Source organism: Pan paniscus, chromosome 3, assembly GCF_029289425.2.
Source record: "Pan paniscus chromosome 3, NHGRI_mPanPan1-v2.0_pri, whole genome shotgun sequence".
Classification (NCBI taxonomy): domain Eukaryota; kingdom Metazoa; phylum Chordata; class Mammalia; order Primates; family Hominidae; genus Pan; species Pan paniscus.
Genome location: NC_073252.2, coordinates 125,755,959 through 125,773,068, shown reverse-complemented (window position 1 = coordinate 125,773,068; position 17,110 = coordinate 125,755,959). Strand labels below are relative to the sequence as shown.

The following is a 17,110-nucleotide window of genomic DNA, read 5'->3' as shown; positions in this document are numbered from 1 at the left end:
TGGCCAACATGGCACAACCCCGTCTCTACTAAAAATACAAAAATTAGCCAGATATGGTGGCGAGTGCCTGTAATCCCAGCTACTTGGGAGACTGAGGCAGGAGAATCACTTGACTCCAGGAGGCAGAGGTTGCAGTCAGCTGAGATTGCAGGGACACTCCACTCCAACCTGGGTGACAGAGCGAGACTCCATCTCAAAAAAAGAAAAAAAAAAAAAAAAGATGGAGCCTTGCTCTGTTGCCCAGGCTGGAGTGCAGTGTCACGATCTTGGCTCACCGCAACCTCCATCTCCCGGGTTCAAGTGATTCTCCTGCCTCAGCCTGCAGAGTAGCTGAGATTACAGGTGCCTGCCACCACGCCCAGCTAATTTTTGCATTTTTAGTAGAAATGGGGTTTCACCATGTTGGCCAGGCTGGTCTCGAACTCCTAACCTCAGGCAATCCACCTGCGTCGGCCTCCCAAAGTGCTGGGATTACAGGCGTGAGCCACCATGCCTGGCTCCAACATGTTTCTAACAGGACTCTCAGAAAAGAATGGAGACAAAACAGGAGAAAAAAAATTGCAAAAATAATAGATGAAAATTTATCTGTTTTTTTTCAAACTGAAAGGGTCTTCTGAGTGGCAGGCACAAGGAATTAAAAAAAAAAAAAAACTCAACATCTAACCACTAAGGATATACAAAAGACCACAAAAGTTTCTAGAGCGAAATAACTGGTTACCTACAAAGGTAGAAGAATCAAGTTGGTATCAAGCATTTCATCAATAGTCCTGGAAGAGAAAAAAACACACCAAAACCTTCTAAATTCTGAAGGAAGTTATTTTGAACCAAGAATTGCATAAGTAGGCAAGGGGTTAACTAAGTATGAGGGATAATAAAGGCATCTTTACATATGAATAACTCAGAAAATTTACTATCTACAGAACCTCAATGAAAAAAGTATCAGAAGCTATAAGGACAACACTAGCACATCAACAAGTTATTCACCACAATCAGGTGGGCTTTTATTCCTCGGATGCAAGATTGGTTCAATATATGCAAATTAATAAATGTTATTCACCACATAAACAGACTTACAAAAACCACATGATCATCTCAATAGATACAGAAAAGGCTTTCGATAAAATTCAACATCACTTCATGTTAAAAACCTTCAATAAATTAGGCATCAAAGGAAGATACCTCAAAATAATAAGAGCCGTCTATGACAAACCCACAGCCAACACCATACTGAATGGGCAAAAGCTAGAAGCATTCCCCTTGAGAACTGGAAAAAAACAAGGATGCCCATTCTCACTACTACTATTCAACACAGTATTGGAAATCCTAACCAGAACAATCAGGCAACAGAAAGAAATAAAAGGCATCCAAATAGAAACAGAGGAAGTCAACCATCTCTCTTTGCAGACAATATAATATTATACCTCAAAAACCCCACAGACTCTGCCAGAAGCCTCCTAGAACTAATAAATAACTTCAGTAAAGTTTCAAGATAGAAAATTAATGTATAAAACTCAGTAACATTTCTATACACCAATAACATCCAAGCTGAGAGCCAAATCAAGAACACAATCTCATTTATAATAGCCACACAACCACACACACAGAAACCTAGGAATACAGCTTACCAAGGAGGTAAAAGATTTCTACAATGAGAATTACAAAACACTGCAGAAAGAAATCAGAGATGACATAAACAAATGGAAAAACATTCCATGCTCATGTATAGGAAGAATCAATATTGTTAAAATGGCTGTACTGTCCAAAGTAATTCACAGATTCCATATTCCTATAAAACTACCAAAACCATTTTTGACAGAATTAGAAAAATTATTCTAAAATTCATATACGGAACCAAAAAAGAGCATGAATCACCAAAGCAATCTTAAGCAAAAAAAGCAAAGCTGGAAGCATCACATTACCCAACTTCAAAATATACTACAAGGCTATAGTAACCAAAACAGCATGGTACTGGTATGCTGGTATAAAAACAGACACATAGACCAATGGAATAGCATAGAGAATGCAGAAATAAAGCCACACACCTATAACCACCTGATCTTTGGCAAAGTCAACAATAACAGACAAAAGAAAAAGGACTCCCTATTCAATAAATGGTGTTAGGATAGATGGCTAGCCATATGCAGAAGATTGAAATTGGACCCATTCCTTTCACCATAAACAAAAATTAACTCAAGATGGATTAAAGGTTTTAATGTAATACCTAAAACAATAAAAACCCCAGAAGAAAAACCTAGGAAATTCTGGGTTCAGCCTTGGTGATATGGTTTAGCTGTGTCCCCACCCAAATCTCATCTTGAATTCCCACGTGTTTTGGGAGGGACCTGGTGGGAGGTAGTTGAATCATGGGGGCAGGTCTTTCCCATGTTGTTCGTGTGATAGTGAATAAGTCTCATGAGAGCTGATGGTTTTAAAAAGGGGAGTTTCCCTGCACAGGCTCTCTTCTCTTGTTTGTCGCCATATGAGATGTGCCTTTCACCTTCCGCCATGATTGTGGGGCCTTCCCAGCCACGTGGACTGTTAAGTCCATTAAACCTCTTTCTTTTGTTTGCGCAGTATTGGGTATGTCTTTATCAGCAGCGTGCAAACTAATACACTTGGCAAAGAATTTATAAGTAAGTCCCCAGAAACAACTGCAACATAAAGAAAAGAGACAAGTGGGACCTAATTAAACTAAAGAGCTTCTGCACAGAAAAAAAAAAAAAAAAGTATCAACAGGTTGAGACAACCTACAGAATGTGAGAAAAATATTCACAAACTTGCGTTCAATAAAGGTCTAATATCCAGAATCTATAATAAACTTAAACAATTTAACAAAAACCAAATAACCTCACTAAAAAACAGGAAAAAGATACAAATAGGCAGCCTTCAAAAGAATAATAATCCCATCACCCAGGTCATGAGCATAGTACCTGATAGGTAGCCTTCCTAAAGATTCCTCCAGAATCTGTATTATTTGCACTCATTTTATAATGACCATGTATTATTTTGTAATTTTAAAACAATCTAAATGAGTGCTTTAGCTAATATGTTGTCATTTTTTTGTTTTTAAATAGAGTAAAAAATCCTGTTTTTTTCCACATCAGCAACTCACCTTCACCTAGGAGCCTCTTTCATTTTAAGCTATGGTAAGAACTAAGCCACCAGAAGACTACTTTCTTACTTTTTATTTCTATTTTTGAGATGCAGTCTCACTCTGTCACCCAGGCTGGAGTGCAGTGGCACGATCTCTGCTCACTGCAACCTCCACCTCCCAGGTTCAAGTGATTCTCCTGTCTCAGCCCCCTTAGTAGCTGGGATTCCAGACGTGCACCACCAAGCCCAGCTAATTTTTGTATTTTTAGTAGAAATGTGGTTTCACCATGTTGGCCAGGCTCATGTTTTTTTAAAAAAAAAAATATATTTTATATATTTAAATGAAAGTCTGCGTATAATAATGAACTCCTTCATCTTGAGTAATCAAGAAATCAATGAACAACTATATCGCTTCCATAGCTGCATAACTGCTTTGCTTTGGATTCTAGACTCTAAAAGCCCAATATTTCATCCCAATAATCATTCAAAAGATGTTTAAAGTTCCTAAGTACGTAAAGTACCATAGTGGCAGAGTTAAAGACAAGCTACAGACTTAGACAATTCATATAATTTAAAATGTAACATTTATAAGTTACTAGAATAAACTGTTTTGCTTTTATCTTATTTAGTTCTTTGCCTTTTGGCGGGGGGCTACATTTAATAATGGCATTTGCAGAGAGAGGGGAGTGGAGAAAAACCAGAAAGACCTGAAGAATTAGAGCTGGATGCAATGGCGCACACCTATAGTCCCAGCTACTTGGGAGGCTGATGGGTAGAATCACTTCAGTCCAGGAGTTTGAGACCAGCTTGGCCAACAGTGAGATCCAGTCTCTTAAAAAAAAAAAAAAAAAGTCAGCCGGGAGCAGTGGCTCACGCCCGTAATCCCAGCACTTTGGGAGGCCGAGGCAGGCAGATCACGAGGTCAGGAGATCGAGACCATCCTGGCTAACATGGTGAAACCCTGTCTCTATTAAAAATACAAAAAATTAGCAGGGTGTGGTGGCCGGCACAGGAGGCTGAGGCAGGAGAATGCAGTAAGCCGAGATCGTGCCAGTGCACTCCAGCCTCGGCGACAGAGCAAGACTCCATCTCAAAAAAAAAAAAAAAAAAGAAAAGTCTTGAAAAATTTACAAAGGATAAGACAAATGAGACCATGTCAAAGAAAGAGAGAGAGAGAAAAGAGGAAGTGAGATAAAGAAGTGAAGCTGGGCATGGTGGCTCATGCCTATAATCCCAGCACTGTGGGAGGCTGAGGCAGGAGGATCCCTTGAGCTCAGGAATTCAAGACCAGCCTGGGCAACATAGAGACCTTGTTCTCTACAAATAAAAAAAATATTAGTTGGTTGTGGTGGTGCATGCCTGTAGTCCCAGCTACTCAGGAGGCTGAGGTTGGAGGGTCACCCAAGCCTAGGAGTTCAAGACTGCAGTGAGCTGTGATTGCGCTACTGCACTCCAGCCTGAGCAATAGAGCAAGAATCTGTCAAAAAACAAAAAACAAAAAACAAACAAAAAAAACAAGGAGGAGGAGGAGAAGAAGAAGGTGAAGGAGGAGAAGGAGGAGATGAAGAAAGAAGAAGAAGGAAGAATAAAGAAGGAAGAAGTGAAACAGAAAGTAAGGAGGGAGGAAGATGAGAGCTAGTAAGAAATGACTAAGTTTTTCTCTGAGCCAACAGCTGCTATGGTTACACATCTTTAATCACATAGTTGCCTACTGCTGCCAGGTGGTACACTGCTTTTCTTAATCACTTGTTGCCTTTGACAAGGCTGAAAGCAGTACTCTACAAGTTTCAAACTACACATTCCAAAAGGCAAATACATAGCTTTTTGAGTCTAGAAGAGAGGCAGACTGAAGAGGGTTGAGATTCAAGGAAACTCTAATTTAAGTCATATGAAATCAGTATTCCTTCTACCCCACCCTCAAAGAACTCCTTGTACTGATTCTGCCTAGTCTTTTGTTGTTGTTACTTTTTTTCCTTTTTAAAATAAAAATATCCTTTTGACTGCCTAGTCTTTTGAAATGTAAGTCTTTAACACTCTTTCATCATATATCCTGATCTCCAGAGAGTACAGTAAGATTGTGTATGTACATCTGTATTAGATGCAAATCAATTAGAAAGTGTGTTACGGAAAGTCAGGGACCCTGAATGGAGGGACCGGCTGGAGCCAAGGTGAAGAACATAAATTGTGAAGATTTCATGGACATTTATCAGTTCCCAAAATTAATACTTTTATAATTTCTTACACCTGCCTTTACTGCAATCTCTGAACATAAATTGTGAATATTTCATGGACGTTTATCACTTCTCCAATCAATACTCTTATAATTTCTTATGCCTGTCTTTACTTTAATCTCTTAATCACGTTATCTTCGTAAGCTGAGAATGTATGTCACCTCAGGACCACTGTTGTACAAATGGATTGTAAAACGTGTGTTTGCACAATATGAAATCAGTGCACCCTGAAAAAGAACAGAACAACAGCGATTTTCAGGGAACAAGGGAAGATAACCATAAGGTCTGACTGCCTGCAGGGTCGGGCAGAATAGAGCCATATTTCTCTTCTCGCAGAAAGCGAGTAGGAGAAATATCGCTGAATTCTTTTCCCAGGAAGGAATAACCCTGGGGAAGGAATACATTCCTGGGGGTAGGTCTACAGACAGCTGCTCTGGGAGTGTCTGTCTTATGCAGTTGAGATAAGGACTGAAATATGCCCTGGTGTCCTGCAGTACCCTCAGGTTTACTAGGATTGGGAAATTCCAGCCTGGTAAATTCAAGTCAGACCATTCTCTGCTCTCGAACCCTGTTTCCTGTTAAGATGTTTATCAAGACAATGCATGTACAGCGGGACATAGACCCTCATCAGTAATTCTAATTTTGCCTTTGCCTGTGATCTTTACTGCCCTTTGAAGCATGTGATCCTTGTGACCTACTCCCTGTTCGTACACCCCCTCCCCTTTTAAAATCCCTAATAAAAACTTGCTGATTTTGCGGCTCGGGGTCGCCATCATGGTCCTACCAATATGTGATGACACCCCTGGAGGCCCAGCTGTAAAATTTCTCTCTTTGTACTCTTTCTCTTTATTTCTCAGACCGGCTGACACTTAGGGAAAATAGAACGTATGTTGAAATATTGGGGGCTGGTTCCCCCGATAAAAGTGAAAAGGTGAGTGAATACTATTTATTTGAACAGTTAAATTTTGGCTCTGCTCAGGTCATATCACATTAGTTTTATAAAAGATTTTAGCTAAATACTGGTTTTCCAGCACATGTAAATGAATATGTAGCTGTCTACTCCTTTTCCTCTACTCGTCCACACTCCTTTCAACTTTAATTTCTTTATTCCTGCCTGTATCTTTCCAGCAAGCCCTAATTCAGAAGTGGGAAGCCGTTAAGTACCATACAGTTAAATAAATTGCCCAAGGGCAGGGAGCTGAGTGGCTGAGTCATGGCCCATGGCTCTTCCTTATGTTAGACACAGGGAATTACCAGTACCTACAAAGAATTTTTTATAGCCAAGGAAAATTTTTATACAATTTTTGTTCCTTTTTAGAATGAGTAGAGAACTACTGAATGCCATTTATGCCATTTAAAGACAGTAAGAATGATTTTTAAAATATTGGCAAAAACTATTGTTGTAATCATTAGAAAAAAGCAGAGTATAATATTAAAGTATTATTTTTCCTGCTTATAATATTGAATTTACTTAGTTACATACTTATATTTAAAATCACACATAAATATATTTAGATTTACTGCTGTTAAAACCATCAAAATAAAGTAGCAGTGAAAATTAAAGTATTATTTTTCCTGCTTATGTTTATTTTATTGATATATATATTTAAAATGTTGTAAAATTTAATTTTAAAGTTTAACATACATATTTAAAATCACGAGTCTATTAATTTAGAAATATTGATCTTTCTACTCTCTAATAAACCACTATTCTTTTAAAAATAAAAACTAGGTCAGTAGTAAGCATGAAATCAGAACAGGAATTATCTACATTTTGTTATTTTAAGTAATATCTTATTTCTTTGGTTCAATTTGGAATATGGCATAAAAGTAACGCCTGAAGTAATGCTGAAAAGGATAGCTGTTTTTGTTACACATACACACACAGATATATATCTACACATACACACATATTTCTATAAATGGAATAAAATATCATGAAAGCCTGGAGCAGTTTATTTGCAAGTATGCATAATTTAAAATGAGTGCCTGGCCGGGCCAAGTGGCTCACGCCTGTAATCCCAGCATTTTGGGAGGCTGAGGCAGGTGAATCACTTGAGGTTAGGAGTTTGACACCAGCCTGGACCACATGGTGAAACCTCATCTCTACTAAAAATACAAAAATTAGCCAGGCGTGGTGGCATGTGCCTATAATCCCAGCTACTAGGGAGGCTGAGACATGAGAATCTCTTGAACCCAGGAGGCAGAGGTTGCAGTAAGCCAAGATCACGCCACTGCACTCCAGCCTGGGCAACAGAGTGAGACTCCATCTAAAAAATTTAAAAATGAATAAATACATACATAAAATGAGTGCTTTATCCCTAAATATTTGAGGAACCTAAACCCAATTATGTGAAAAATATTTTTTACCTCTGATGCTGAGAAATGAAAATCATATAGAAGACATATAAACTATCCTTAAAGGAATATTAATATTTTACCAGAAGATAAATATTAAATTTTCCTGAACTTGTATTAGAATTCAATCTTGGGTAATATTTGAATACTAAACTATGCCATGTTACCATAAAATTATTTAAGGTTGCTCAAATGGACATTTTGTTTGTTTTTTTTGTTTGTTTGTTTTGAGACGGAATTCTTGCTCTGTCACCCAGGCTGGAGTGCAATGGCACGATCTCGGCTCACTGCAACCTTCGCCTTCCAGGTTCAAGCGATTCTCCTGCCTCAGCCTCCTGAGTAGTTTGGATTACAGGCACCCGCCATCATGCCCTGCTAATTTTTGTAGAGATAGGATTTCACTATGTTGGCCAGACTGGTCTCGAACTCCTGACCTCAAGGTGATCTGCCCACCTCGGCCTCCCAAAGCGCTGGGATTACAGGCATGAGCCACCATGCCTGGCCTGAATGCTATGTTTTAAAATATTATAATTCATTTGGAATTTTGACATAAATACATTTCCAATATAGGCTGTCCAGAAGATACATCACAATTCATGAGCTATTTTACATTACATAGGGAAATCCATATTTTGTGGTCTATAAAACCTGTCACCACAGATCTTAAGCAGTCTTAAAACTGTTCTTTAACGGAAAAGAATGCTTGCAGTTCCCTTATTTCATTTACCTGATATATTTTTCTTTACCTCAATAAAAACAGAAAGTGTGAAAAAGAGACAGAATCATGCGTAATGGACCAAATGACAATAGGACAAATAGGTTTCTCCTTGTGGATTAATCTATACTTGGCATAGCCTTAAAATTTTCCTACTTATTTGGCAATATGATCAAAAGTTTAAAATCTGCGCAAATCTTATAAATCCAGAAATTCCATCTTTAGCAACTTATGGCACAAAAATAATCAGAGAAGCAGGTAAGGAGATGTATATAAGGATGTTCATTGTGATGTTTATAATAGTGAAAAACAATGCAACTTAAATGTGCACCATAAGGAATTAGTAAATTATGGTAGAGTCACAGTATGGAATACCAAAGAGCCATTAATGATAACCAACTGCATATTCACTGATTAATTAGGTAAAAAAAAAATAAGTACAGTTGTATGTGAACACATAGGAGAAAGACTAGAATATACATAAAATAGTGGTTAACACTCATTGGTGGAATTTTTTTTTCTTTTTTCTTATTTGCATTTTCTAATGTTTTAATGCAATAAGATAAATTGCTGCACAAGAATGACAGGGGGAAAGAAAGGAAAAATAGATGTCAATGTGCATCATCTGGGAACTTACAGTATTTCACCAAAGTAAGTTATGCTTCAAATTTGACTAGAAATTGTTGAAAAAAATATTAATTGTGTTGTAAAAATATGCCACTGCAGAGACAGGAAGTCAACTTGTTTCCCCATTCCTGTCACTAACTGGAAAGAACCCTTCCTCAATTTCCAACAGATGTTGAGGAGTATTTCTGAGTCTGAGTAAAGCACATAATTTTCCTCCTTTCTTTATGTTTTATAGCTTGTATAACTGTCCAGATAAGGTGGAGAATCTATGAGAAAGGGACACATAGTTCCAGGGATTGAAGTGATGATATATAGAAACTGAAAGTTTCTTTTCCTTCTATATCCTTTAGCATACTGGCTAAAGAGCTACACATTCACTTATGCTTTAAAAAAAAATTTTTTTTTTGACACAGGGTCTTGCTCTGTCACCCAGGCTGGGGTGCAGTGGTAAAATTATAGCTCACTCTAACCTCGATCAGGCAATCCTCAGTATATAAGACTATAGGCACATGCCATCATGGCCAGATAATTTATTTTCTATTTTTTTGGTAGAGACAGGGTCTTTCTACGTTGCCCAGGCTGACTTAATGCTTTCAGTAAAGCATTAATAAGATAAAGCATATCTAAAAGAGTTAAGGCTGGGTGCAGTGGCTCAAGTCTGTAATCTCAGCACTCTGGGGAGCAAAGGCAGGAGGATCACATGAGCCCAGGAATTTGAGATCAGCCTGGACAATGTAGTGAGACCCCCATCTCTACAAAAAAAACTAAAAAAAATTAGCCAGGTCTAGTGACATCAGTCTACAGTCCCAACTACTCAGGAGGCTGAGGTGAGAGGATCACTTGAGCCAGGGAGGTTGAGGGTACAGTGAGCCAAGATAGCACCACTGCACCCTAGCCTGATTGACAAAGCAAGACTCTGTCAAACAAATAAATAAATACATAAACGAGCTACATGTTTATGTTTTTTATATTCCCCGCACACTATTTTAATTCCTTTTTTTTTTAAGATGGTGTTTCACTCTTGTCACCTAGCCTGGAGTCCAATGGCGCGATCTCAGCTCACTGCAACCTCGGCCTCCCAGGTTCAAGTGATTCTCCTGCCTCAGCCTCCTGAGTAGCTGGGATTACAGATGTCTGCCACCACGCCTGGCTAAATTTTTTTGTATTTTTAGTAGAGACGGGGTTTCACTATGTTGGCCAGGCTGGTCTCGAACTCCTGATGTCAGGTGATCCGCCCTCCTAGGCCTCCCAAAGTGCTGGGATTACAGGCGTGAGACACTGTGCCCGGCCTCATTCCTTATTTATCACTTTTAACAACCCTACGAGATAAGTGTTATTAGTCCTACTTTATAAAGCCTGGTTCAGAGTTTAAGTAATTGACATTAGGTCCATAAAGAGTAGACTTAGGGTTCAATTCCAGATCTGTTTAATTCCAAAGTTCTAGCTCTTTCCACTATATGACATTGCTTGCCTTTCATTCAGAGGTTATCAACAGAAAAAAATATAAATTTAAAATAATGCCTTAGGGGTAACAAAATAATGGACAGCTGACTACAACTTTTAATCAGGTCAATCAAACCACTCTTCTGTTAGTTCACACTTTATAGGTTCATTTATAGGGTTCTGAATGTATTGGAATTCAGGATTCCAATACGTTCACTTAAAAGGTTAAGTAGGTTTCCATTACAGAATAATCTCTTCTTGACTGAAGAATTTTTCAAATGCCCATACATGTATCACTATTTTATCATTGCTATTGCAGACAAAATCTTAAAAGAAGAAAACACCTACTAACCAGAAGCAGCAAATAGTTTATTATCAACAGTGTAGGGGAAAAAAAGTACAGTAGTTTGTTCTTTTTAAATAAAATTAGCTAAAACATAAAATAGAAAACTGTGTAAAGATCTAGGTTCAACACTGATTTAGAATTAAAAACAACTTAAAAAACCCATTATCAGGCCAGGCACAATGGCTCACTCCTGTAATCCCAGCACTTGGGAGGCTGAGGTGGGCAGATCATTTGAGGTCAGGAGTTCGTGACCAGCCTGCCCAACATGTTGAAACCCCGTCTCTACTAAAAATACAAAAATTAGCCAGGTGTGGTGGTGGGTGCCTATAATCCCAACTACTCCGGAGACTGCAGCAGGAGAATCACCTGAACCTGGGAGGCGGAGGGTGCAGTGAGCACCACTGCTCTCCATCTAGCCTAGGCAACAGAGCAAGACTCTGGAGACTCTGTCTCTAGCCTGGGAGACAGAGTGAGATTCCATCTCAAAAACAAAACAAAACGAAACAAAACAAAACACAAATCATTAACAGTGGCCGAGCATGGTGGCTCATGCCTGTAATCTCAGCACTTTGGGAGGCGAGGCAGGTGGATCCCTTGAGACCAGGAGGTCGAGAATAGCCTGGCTGACATGGCAAAAGTCCATCTGTACTAAAAATACAAAAATTAGCCAGGTATGGTGGCACACGCTTATAATCCCAGCTACTCAGGCGGCTGAGACATGAGAATCGCTTGAACCTGAAAGGCAGAGCATACAGTGAGCACCACTGCACTCCATCCAGCCTGGGCAACAGAGTGAGACTCTGTCTCAACAAACAAACAAAAAACCATTAACAAGACTGGGCTAAGAATAACCTCTGTACATTAACAAAGATCCAAAAAGCCAGTTTTCAACTATTGTATAATTAACCACTTAGGAACCTCAGGTATTTCGGAACATCTATTTACATTCTCAAACTGATATGCTAATTGCATACCAATCCTGAGGCACTTTACTTAGCTGAACTATGTAGTCTGTCTAGTCTAAGTTACCACGTTTCTTAGTTTCTTCACTTAAAAGTACTTCTTCTTCCTATTATAAAATCAACACATGTACATTGTAAGAATTTAAAACTAAAAAAAAAATTTTTTTTTTGAGATGGAGTCTCACTCTGTGGCCCAGGCTGGAGTACAGTGGCACACTTGGCTCACTGCAACCTCCGCCTCCTGGGTTCAATAGATGCTCCTGCCTCAGCCTCCCAGGTAGCTGGGATTACAGGTGCCTGCCACCACACCTGGCTAATTGTGTTTTCAGTAGAGATGGGGTTTCGCCACGTTGGTCAGGCTGGTCTAGAACTCCTGACCTCAAGTGATCCAACTGCCTTGGCCTCCCAAAGTACTGGGATTACAGGCATAAGCCACCATGCTTGACCTAAAACTAAAAATTTAAAAGCCAAAAATCTCTCCACTCAGAGATAAGCAGAGTTTGTATATTCATATATATCCTTTGGAAACTTCTCTGTGATTGTTTGTGCATACTTGTGTGTTTACAAAAATGGAACTAAAAAATCATTTGTATTATCTTCTTAAACTTTCACACATTGTGACCATATTTCCATGTTACTAATGGTATCCACAGTATGGATAATTAATCGCCTATTGTTGAACATTTAGGCATTATCTGTTTTTTGCAACTATAAACAATGCTTCAATGAATATCCTTGTACATATACTCCTTATGTTCTTTGAAGAATTAAAATATCTTCTAATTCAGCCTTTTCAATAATTTAGGCCTGCCTTGTTACTCCTAATTTCAAATAACATAGTGTTGATATTATAATTTTAATGAACATAAATAATGTATTCATCTTTTTGAACAAAAAATTCTTACCTTGCAATAACAGATTCAATTGGCATGATATCAGGCACATAGTGAGCCATGGGGGAAACAAAGTGTCCATCTAAGATCTTACAATCTGATTGCTCTTCAATCTAAAAGAAAATCAAAACCAAGATGTATGCAAGAAAACTAAGATATCTTGGTCTGTCATGGATGTTCTTCTAATAAAAAGTTCTATCCAATTAAAATCATGTTTTCAGCACCTACTATGTAAACTTTTTATGCCACTGTACTTTATTTTAAATTATTTTGTGTGCATAATCATTGAATGTATTATGGGGTACATGTGATGTTTTGATACAGGCATACGAGTTGTAGTGATCAAATCAGGGTAATTGGGGTATCCATCACCTGAAGCATTTATCATTTCCTTGTGTTAGGAACATTCCAATTCCACTCTTATTTCAAAATATACAATAAATTATTGTTAATTATAGTGACTCTATTATGCTATCAAATACTAGATCTTATTGATTCTATCTAACTGTACATTTGCACCAATTAATCATCTCCACTTTATCTTCCCCTCCCTGCTACTTTTCTTAACCTCTGATAATCATCAATCTATTCTTCATGAGTTCAATTTTTAAAAATATTCAGCTCCCACATACGAGTGAAAACACATGAAATTTGTCCTTCTGTGCCTGGCTTATTTTACTTAAGGCGATGTCCTTCAGTTCCACCCATGTTGTTGCAAATGACAATATTTCATTCTTTTTTATGGTTCAATAATATTTCACTGCATATTTGTACATTTTCTTTATCCATTCATCTGCTGATGAACACTTAGGTTGATTCCGCATCTTGGCTACTATGAATAGTGCTACAATAAATATGGGAGTGCCGATATCACTTTGATACAGTGATTTCCTTTCTTTTTCATATATACCCAGTGGGGGGATTGCTGGGTCATATGGTAGTTCCAGTTTTGGCTTTTGAGGAAGTTCCATACTGTTCTCCGCAGTGGTCGTACTAACTTACATTCCCACCAACACTGTACGAGGTTTCCTCTTTTTCTCCAGATCTTCACCAGCTTTCAATACTGCCTGTCTTTTGGATAAAAGCCATTTTAACTAGGGTAAATGATATATCACTGTAATTTTGATTTGCATTTCTCTGATGATTAGTGATGTTGAGCATTTTTTTCATATACCTGGTTGGCCATGTGTATGTCTTCTTTTGAAAAATGTAAAATGTTGGCCAGGCACGGTGGCCATATCATCCACAGATATGTTTTTGTTTCTGATTTGAATTAAAAACAACTTTAAAAACCCATTATCAGGCCAGGCACAATGGCTCACACCTGTAATCTCAGCACTCTGGGAGGCCGAGGTGGGCAGATCTCTCGAGCCCAGGAATTCAAGATCAGCCTGAGCAACATGGCAAAAACTCTGTCTCTACAAAAAATACAAAAATTAGCTGAACGTGGTGGCATGTGGTTGTGGTCCCAGCTACGTGGGAGGCTGAGGTGGGAGGATCACCTGAGTCCAGGAGGTCACAGCTGCAGTGAGCCATGATTGCACCACTGCAGTGCAGCCTGGATGACAGAGTGAGACTCTGTCTCAAAACAAAACAGTATTTTGTTTACAAAAAAACCAAAAATTTTTTTTGTAGTCAGTTGGACAAATGTCATCTATTAAATAACCCACATATTTTTGCAACTGACTTAAAACGCTACTATTATCATGTACTAAATATCCATATATTTCTACAAGTTATTTTCAATCCTTCATTAGGTCTTATTTGCCTATCTTTTACTTCTCCACCAATATCACGCTGTGTTGACAACTGCAGCATTTTAATACTCATTGTTATATGACTGAACTAGTCTTTGTTTACTACTCTTCCTTACCAGAGTATTCCTGATCTGATTGTACTCTCAAGTATTTTCTCAAAATAATTTTAGGATGCTTGTATGGATCTAGGTTCTATGTTCAATACTTTAATTGAAATTGCATTGCATTTTTAAAAATGATTAAGGAGACATAATAGCTCTATAAAACTGAATTTTTAATCCAAAAAAACTTTCCAATTTAGTTTTTTATGCCTATTAGCATAAAGTGTTCTTCTTATGTATTTATTTTTATTTATTTATTTTTATTTTTTGAGTCTTACTCTGTCACCTAGGCTGGAGTGCAGTGAGTGCTATCTCGACTCACTGCAACCTCTGCCTCCCAGATTCAAGCAATTCTCCTGCTTCAGCCTCCTGAGTAGCTGGGACTACAGGCATGTGCCACCATGCCTGGCCAATTTTTTTCTATTTTTAGTAGAGATGGGGTTTTGCCAGGTTGGCCAGGCTGGTCTCGAACTTCTGACCTCAAGTGATCCCAGCCTCCCAAAGTGCTGGGATTACAGGCGTGAGCCACCACACTCAACCCTCTTATGTATTTTATAAGAATAAGTTATCTGATAAAGCAGCAGCACAAACTAATACATTATTATTACTATTTTTTGAGACTGGGTCTCACTCTGTTGCCCAGACTGGAGTACAGTGGCATGATCTCGGCTCACTGCAACCTCCGTCTCCCAGGCTCAAGCAATTCTCCTGCCTCCGCCTCCCAAGTAGCTGGGATTACAGGCATGCACCACCACACCTAGCTAATGTTTGTATTTTTAGTAGAGACGAGGTTTCACCATGTTGGCCAGGCTGGTCTCGAACTCCTGACCTCAAATGATCCACTGCCTCGGCCTCCCAAAGTGCTGATATTACAGGTGTGAGGCACGGCACCCAGCCCATTATTAATTATTAATAAAGGAAGCAGAACAAACTAATGTTAAAGGGAAAAATAATGCAATAAATTAGTGTTCTGATAGCTGGCAACTTGGTAAGAATAAACAATTTTAGAATTACACATATTATACATAACATGGATTTTAAAATTAAACAAGATACAACCCAACAATAAAAAGATGGATAACTCAATGTAAAAAGGAGCAAAGGGTTTGAAAAGACAGTTCTCCAAAGAAGGTATATAAATGGCCAATTCACACTTGAAAAGATGTTCAGCCTCACAGTCATTAGGGCATAACCAGAACCACAAGGAAATACTTTTATACCCACTATGATGGCTTGGACAAGTACAGGGTTGGCGAGTATGGCAAAATTGGAATGTTTATTCACTGCTGGTGGGAATATAAAATAGTATAGTCACTTTGGAAAACAGTTTGACAGTTCGTCAAAAAGTTAAACTTAGAGTTATCATCACATGACCAATAATTAAACTCTTCAGTATACACAAGAGAACTAAAAACATGTTCACACAAAATCTCATACTTGAGTATTCATAGCAGCATTATTTATAATAGCCAAAAAGTGAAAACAACCCAAATGTCCATCAATTTATGAATGGATAAGCAAACTGTGGTATACAATACAATAGAATATTATTTAGCTATACAAAAGGATAAAGTTTTTCTTGAATGTTCTGATGCTGTACAAACAAAAACAAAAAGAAGTACTGACACATGCTACAACATGGATGAACCTTGAAAACATTATGCTAAGTGAAGAAGCCAGACAAAAAAAGTTACATATTGTATGATTCCATTTATAAGAAATACCCACATTAGGCGAATCCATAGAGACAGAGAGTAGACTAGTGATTGCCAGCAGGTGGGGGAAGAGGCAATGGAAAGTGACAGCTAATGGATACAGGGTTTCTTTTTAGGACAATGAAAATATTCTAGAATTAGTGACAATGTTGATGGCTGCACATCTTGGTAACATAATTTAAAAACCATTCAATTGTATATTGTAAAAGGGTGAATTTTATCTCAATTTTTTTTTCTTTGAGACGGAGTCTAGCTCTGTTGCCAGGCTGGAGTGCTGTGGCGCGATCTTGGTTCACTGCACCCTCCGCATCCTGGGTTCAAGCAATTCTCCTGTCTCAGCCTCCCGAGTAGCTGGAAAGCTGGAACTACAAGTATGTGCCACCATGCCCAGCTAATTTTTGTATTTTTTTTTTTAGTAGAGATGGGGTTTCACCATGTTGGCCAGGATGGTCTCGATCTCTTCACCTCACGATCCGCCCGCCTTGGCCTCCCAAAGTGCTGGGATATCTTTATCTCAATTTTTAAAAACTAAGGGTAGTAGATCAGTAAGAATGCATTCCAAAATCTTAACAGCAATTCACTCTTGGGAGGGAAATGGAATTAGGTGGTGGAAAGTGGCAGAGATTAAAGGAGATTTTTTTTTAACTTGGTATGTTTTAAATTTTTTTGTTTTAAGTTTATAATTTTTTAATAGAAAAAAATAAAGAAGATAAAAATATTTAGCAAAATTTGAGGGTCAGGGAGAAATGTTATTAATTCAGAAGATACAGAAAGAACTTCTATGATATAGAGGAGGAGTTTTCAATCTATAAAATTTTGTTCTTAGCAGTCGAACTCTTTTGAAAAGAGAAATCTAAAAGATATCCAAA

General features: G+C 38.1%; 1 protein-coding gene across 1 annotated transcript in view; it reads right to left on the bottom strand.

Annotated features, from left to right (window-relative positions):
• Positions 1-17,110, bottom strand: part of ABHD18 (abhydrolase domain containing 18) — a 74,282-nt gene that overhangs the window by 37,263 nt on the left and 19,909 nt on the right. The window contains exons 4-5 of the mRNA XM_003823149.6: positions 12,681-12,781; positions 723-767 (exon numbers count right to left, since the gene is read on the bottom strand). Of these exons, the coding sequence (XP_003823197.3) occupies positions 723-767; positions 12,681-12,781 (146 nt within the window). The remainder of the gene's footprint in view (positions 1-722; positions 768-12,680; positions 12,782-17,110) is intronic.